Source organism: Chiroxiphia lanceolata, chromosome 4 (assembly GCF_009829145.1).
Source record: "Chiroxiphia lanceolata isolate bChiLan1 chromosome 4, bChiLan1.pri, whole genome shotgun sequence".
In the NCBI taxonomy this organism is placed as follows: domain Eukaryota; kingdom Metazoa; phylum Chordata; class Aves; order Passeriformes; family Pipridae; genus Chiroxiphia; species Chiroxiphia lanceolata.
The window spans coordinates 4,188,556-4,195,655 of record NC_045640.1 but is presented as its reverse complement, the minus strand read 5'-3'; the positions used below and the strand labels follow the sequence as shown (position 1 = coordinate 4,195,655).

The 7,100-nt window shown below is 41.5% G+C and overlaps 1 protein-coding gene across 4 annotated transcripts in view; it reads right to left on the bottom strand.

The window, feature by feature from the left end:
* The window catches only part of CTNNA2 (catenin alpha 2), a 502,913-nt gene that overhangs the window by 372,530 nt on the left and 123,283 nt on the right, over positions 1-7,100 (bottom strand). For all 4 annotated transcript variants that reach the window (XM_032686520.1, XM_032686521.1, XM_032686522.1 and 1 more), the window contains one exon: positions 6,655-6,921. In XM_032686520.1, the coding sequence (XP_032542411.1) occupies positions 6,655-6,921 (267 nt within the window). The remainder of the gene's footprint in view (positions 1-6,654; positions 6,922-7,100) is intronic.

Sequence of the window (7,100 nt, the reverse complement as noted above, 5' to 3'; positions counted from 1 at the left end):
GCTCCAAACCCTGTCCAGCTTGGCCTTGGACACTTCCAGGGATGGGGCAGCCACAGCTTCTCTGGGCAACCTGGGCCAGGGCCTCACCACCCTCATTTTAAAGTATTTCTTCCTTATTAGGCTTATTAAGCACTACTTAGTAACAATCAAAACATCAGTGTTTTATCAACATTATTCTCATACTAAATCCAGAACACAGCACTGTACCAGCTACTACTAGGAGCTGGATTTCGATGATCCTTGTGGGTGCCTTCCAACTCAGGATATTCTATGATTCTATGATATCAAAAAAAAAAACAAAACAACTCTCTCCTAGCCAGGACACGTGTATATAGTGTGAATCTGCCCTCAACCTAAACTCTCTTTGCAATTCTTCCTGCTAAACTACTCATGTTCGGCATGGAAAAAGCTCAGGAAAAAGAAACACCAAAAGTAGCTCATAGAAGAGGTTGCAGCGGGCAGGAAAATGTAGTAATAGCTGGAAGAAAAACCTTGTTTAACCCCTTAGCATCATCAGGACCCTGAAAATTTACTCTGTTTACTCCCCATTTGAAAGATCAGCTCAGCATCCTCAACTATATGTCTGTCAAAGCTTTTATTAATAGTGTAAAATGCAACATGGTGGTGTTGGTCATTATGTACTTAATATGCAAAATATGACCAGTCTGATTTTTCTCACAGGAGATCCGAGGAGTGCAGGAAGTGCCAAAGTATCTCACTACTGCATAGAAGCCTGGGAAGCACTGGGATGCAGCCTGGTTGCCTTCACGTGGGAAATGACTGGCCTGACACTACTCCAGTGTAAAATCCACTTCAGCTGCACAAGGGAAAAAAAAAACAAAAACCACAACTATATTTTGGGGCCCCCGACACAAGAAAGTTGTGGACATGTGGGAATGAATCCAGAGGAGATCCACAAAGTTGATCAAAAGGATGGAGCCCCTCTGCTCTGGAGCCAGGCTGGGAGAGCTGGAGGTGTTCACCTGGAGAAGAGAAGGCTCCAGGGAAACCTGAGAGCCCCTTCCAGTGCCTAAAGGGGTTCCAGGAGAGCTGGAGAGGGACTGGGGACAAGGGATGGAGGGACAGGACAAGGGGGAATGGCTTCCCACTGCCAGAGGGCAGGGTTAGATGGGATATTGGAAAGAAATTCCTCCCTGTGAGGGTGGTGAGGCCCTGGCACAAGTTGCCCAGAGAAGCTGTGGCTGCCCCATCCCTGATGTGTCCAAGGCCAGGTTGGACAGGACTTGGAACAACCTGGGATAGTGGAAGGTGACCCTGCCCACAGCAGGGTCTAAATACTAGAGTTTCACAAGTCTGGTTCCAAACTGCTATATGGGACATGCAGTAATATTTTTACAATTGTTTCTTACAATTTCGATATTAAAACAAGCATGTTTCAATTCTTATTTTGAAGCTCACATTTTCTCCTTTTGTCTGTAGCATTACAAGTCACTTCCCTGAAGTAAATTTGGATTCCATAAATATTATGAAAAAAAAAAACAAAATCCATTCTCAGGCTGAACATCTAACAGCTATTTTTTCAAAAAGCAACATTTTAAAGGTAGTCAGCCTTTTGTCTGGTATCTTTCTGTCACATTTGATAGTTCTTAAGTTTAGTACAGCAAAAAAAAAGGAGCCTTTGCTATTGCTGTACCCAATTAGTGTGTCTTTGAGTGTCTATGTAATTTTTCCCCCTCATTACACGCTTATTCGATTTTTCACTCCATTTAAGTTGCACTGCATTCTCTAGCCATGCAAAATATTCCTAGAGGAGCATTAAAATATTCAAGAAATATGTTATGATAGCCCATTTATTAAATATGAGCTGCATTTAACAGCCTGGAGGACAGTGACCAGTGTCATCAGACACTTTCCTTCTCATCAAACGTAGTCGTTTCCCCAATGGTTGACTCACACTGTTCAAAAATTTATTAAAGATTGAGTTACTCTGCCTGGAATTTTCAGTTGAAATGCTGCTCATAACAAAAAATGGTACAGTTTCAGTACCTTGGGAGCTATCCCAAATACATAAATACCTCAAGTACCAAAAATCATTTTAACCAACTCTTTCAGTTCTCAACCAGATCAATTCATAGAATCATGGAACCATAGAATATCCTGGGTTGGAAGGGACCACAAGGATCATCAAATCCAACTCCTGGCCCCACACAGGACAGGCCCAATAAATCCCACCATGTGCCTGACAGCATTGTCCAAATGCCTCTTGAACTCTGGCAGGTTGGTGCCATGACCACTTCCGTTTATATTCCTTTGAAAACCAAATTATTTTCATACTCATTTAAGACTCGACATGATTTGGAAATCAGGGAGTAAAGGGGTGACCCACAGGCAGAGCAATTCAAGATGTTAACAAGAACCAGCACTGCTGGTCTGCAGCTTTTAAGATAAATGGATGTGTGCACGTACAGAGAAGCAATAAATCGAGTATTAAAAAAATCTAAGAGATAAAAACTATAAAATATCAGATAAAACAACATCAGGTATAGGGTGAGTCAGTTTGGATTAACATATATTAAAAAGCAAGGACTATATGACCCTTTTAACAAATAAAATATCAATTTCTTCCACACTGCTAGAGGGACAACTTGTCCCCCCCCCCCCAAAAACTCCATTAGAAAGTCAGCTAAGCCATCCTCTCAGCTCTTCCTAGAGCAATACAAAAGAAAACAGCTGCTTGCTTTTGTCATCAATGGAAAGAAGGAGTTTGGTCCTTCTTCCTTCAGACATCTCTTCCTCCCCTTTCGAAGTCAGAGGATTTATAAATTTGTTTTATCGTTGACTCATAATTTTAGTGTAGATAATCCAAGCCTTGCTTCAAGTCCAGGAATGATCCTTTTTATAGGGTCGTGGTGCATGCATAGTAAACAGCTTTATATTTACAGCACCATTACACCTACTCTCACAGCACTGTACCAGAATGATTATCCTCATTTTTTCATATCAAAATATAAAGAAAGATATTTAGAACTATTTTATGGGTAAAGTATTTTAGGCTACCCAGTTTGAAACCCCTAGAATTCCAATTTCCACAGTGGTTTGCACTTCTCATATGTTGTCAGTGCATCCAACTGACACAGCTACGCTGGTGGGACTATGGAATCATAATCTCAATCCACACTCTAAAAGGAGGCCCTTTCCTACTCACCAGATATCCCAAGTGCCCAACAAACACTATTTTTGCCTGTCACAGCCCCATCTCCATTCTGTCACAAAGAACATGTCCCCCAACCATGTACCTGAAGCCTTTGTTGTGGCAGAGAAAATCATGGAATCACAGAATTGTTCGGGTTGGAAAAGACCTCTAAGATCAAGCTCAACCATTCCTCCAGCACTGCGTGGATCACCACTGACCCATGTCCCCAAGTGCCACATCCACATGGCTTTTTAATCCCTCCAGGGATGGGGACTCCAACACTGCTCTGGGCAGCCACTTCCAACGCCTCACAACCTTCTCTGCGAAGAAAATTTTCCCAATATTCAGCCCAAACTTCCTTGGCACAGTTTGAGGCCATTCCCTCTCCTCCTGTCCCTTGTTCCCTGGGAGCAGAGTCCGACCCCCTCCTGGTTCCCCCCTCCTGTCAGGGAGTTGCAGAGAGTGAGAAGGTCCTCCCTGAGCCTCCTTTTCTCCAGACTGAGCCCCCCCAGCTCCCTCAGCTGCTCCTGGTGCTCCAGACCCTTCCCCAGCTCTGTTCCCTCCTCTGGACACAATTATTCCTTTATTTTATATGCAGATATAATTATACACTTTTATATCCACACCCCACATATATTTTTACCTCTTTCCTGTTGCCAAGCCTACATCAGATGCCATCTATCCTCATCTTAATTTTCATCTACCACAGATTTCCTGGTCCCTCTCATTTCATTTCTTCTCACTTAATAATTTCACTTTCTCTCTATCTACCTCCCCACCACACTCCAGTTTGATGTGCAGGTCCTGTCTCTGCTACACATCATGATGGCTCTGGGGAAAGCACAGAGGATACCCAGATAAATCCATCCCACAACTTAACATTTGACAACACAACAGTCCCTCAATAATCAGAGCAGCTGAGTCCTTACTAGATCAAAATTACCATTTCCTGAGTGAAAACAGAGTGTTTTCAGAGTTCACAGTAAGTTCTTGATAAACTTATCTGTGAAATTTCAATAAATTTGTCCAAGTATCATGAGGGGAAGTAAAATGTGCACCCTTAGTTGCATTAGGAACTCAGAAATATTTCATGAGCATAAACTATATACCCTATTATTAGTAAATAACTAATAAAACCAGGAATACCTAGCTTAAAATGATCTAAGGTTAAAGCAGAAACATAAAAGTTAAAGGACAAAGCAACAAGGCATTTAACACGTACTTTTGTGATCAATCATCTTCAAACAGGACCTCAAAGAAGAAAATATAATAAGAAACACACTTGTGAACTCTCCCTATTTCTACATAAATTATCTCTGAGAAGCAATAAATGGCAAATCTTTCCAAAACTTTGCTGCTAATAACTCACAGAATATGACAATGAACATGGGAACTAGTTAAACACAACAGCTAAAGTGCTTCAAATAGGTAGAATAATTACTTACATTACACATGATGATATTTTGATTGAGAAAATATTCAGATTATTTAGACTGCAGTGATTTGAAGTGTTAAACCAAAGAACACTGGTTCTGAAATCTGAAATAAGGAATGCTGAGAAGTGTTAAATATTATGGAGAAAACTGTAAACTTATTTTGAATATAGAAGAATTATCTTGTCATATAATCCAGGGTTTAGTAAGCATTTCATACCAAATACAAACTGATCTCAATCAATATGACTGATACTGCAAAATAAATACTCTGTAAAATTATTTTCACTAGAAAATGCAAACTTTGTTTCCCTTGCTGAGGTAATATACTGCCAGTATCAAAATCAAACATATTTCTCCACCACCTTTGTACTTATGACATAGTTTCACTAGTCTGGTAATTTTTCTTTCTTGTTTGCTTGTATAAAACAAAGGTAAATTCACAATCATCCCACCATCACACCTATAAATTTTGACTTTCCCTAGAGCTTCAGAAATACCATCTCTGTTGTAGAATTAGGTGTGAATAAATCTCATTCAACAGCTAAGCACTGACTTAGAAAATAGATAAAATAATAGTTTTAATCTCTTTATCCCCAGTAAGTCAGAGGAGTAAGTTTTCACTCAGTTTCCTAAAATAAGAAAGAGAAAATCCCCCAAAAAGGCTGTTTTTCCACAAATAATTGTGAACAAAACACAGTACTATGAATATGCATCCCCCATAAGCATTCCTGATGCCTTGCAACATCATGGAAAGTGGAAAAGACTTTACCTGAGGAGAAAAATGATGAATATTCTCATAAAGAGGCCAGGGACAATATCAGATGTCTCACATAGTCTTCACTACATTTATTTTCACTAAGCACAACGACTCCCCTTGCATTGAACAGCAGCCTTTTCCAGAAGGCAGCAGCAGCATCATCAGTTTGGGGTTGAGATGTCACATGTTTTCTGTCCCTGTTTGTCAAACCTTTGCTGCCCATAACGTGCAAAGTCCCACACAAAAGCCTGAGTACAATCAGACCACACAGGGATATTATTCCCAGGATCTTACCAACAAGGGACCTGTGAGCTGAGAAGGCCCTGAAAGCCATGCAAGATTCCTGAAATCTTGACCCACAATAATTGTGCAGGAAAAACCATGGATGCAGGAATAGATGTAGACGACAAGGCCAGTCCAACACATCATGAGATAAATAACCTCCACTTTCAGCCTTAAATCCAGCAGGACTGAGCAGCTCCTGACTGCATGTGACAGAAGCTTTTATTGTACCCTTGCTCATTAATTCAAGTCAAGAGGACAGCATTCCCTAATAACAATTTTAGCAAACCCTTGCCCTAAGCCAGAATGAAAGAGAAAAATATTTTCAGAGACTGTCTGCAGGTTTGTTGGTTTGTTTTTTTTCACTTTCTAAAGAATAATCCTCAAATGTGAGATAAGGAAAAATCATCAGACAGGACTGGCAATGAAATTAACAGTTAAACAATTAACTGTCAAGAAAGTTGCTTAAGCAGAACTGTATCTATTGCTGGAAGAGAGGCCACAGCACTTTGCCTGCAGTTGAACTGACTGCTATCAACTGTGTTTGAGAGATGCTTTTTCCATATCTTTGATGAACATAATTCATGATTCAAGCTGAATGTTAATGTTTCCAAGACGCTGAGCTGCATCACCATCTTCATTTTTTTTTGTCTTGTCTTCCTCACTTGCCAGACAAACAGGATTTGACCATTCAACCAACCTCAGATCTTGATCACAAAACTAAACTGCCAGACGTTGCATTATTTAGAACTATGTAGCTGGATTTGTCAAGGACACTAGGGATAAAGAGAACTTCTTTCTCTCTATCCCAGCCACTCCATCTGAGCACAAATAACTCCTTATAATTCCAGCCCACTAGCAGCAAACAACTATTCCTCATTTAAAATACACACAAATCAACGTTCGCCCTTTGCCTTTGCAGTCCAAGGAAAGGGACCTGCATGAAAAGGGGAATTTGAGTCCTGTATAAGAATGACTTATTACACAGAGAAACCCTTCATTTCCCACGCCCTTCTGATACTCACATCAAATTCATTCAGGGCAGCAGCAAGTTCTCCTATGCCAGTGTGGCCCTTGTTCTCGTCAGTGGGTGAGGTGGCCTGGGCAGCGTTGGAGATCCCAGCAATGGCCTCCTGCACTTGCTTGAAGACATAGTCCCTGTTGGCCCTCGTGGCTGCAACGTCGGGGTGGCGGAGGAAGGCCTGGGATGCCGTGTACAGCATGGTGGCATTCTTCTTCAGAGCCCCTCGGGCTGCAGCCATCTCATCCCTGCAGTGAGGGTCCTTCAGCTCCTGCACAAAAACACAGAGTTTTCATAGAATCACAGAATGGTTTGGGCTGGAAGGGACTCTCAGGATCATCTTGTTCCAACCTTCCTGCCACGGGCAGGGACACCTTCCACTAGCCCAGGTTGCTCCAAGCCCCATCCAACTTGGCCTTGGACACTTCTAAGGATCCAGGGGCAGCCACA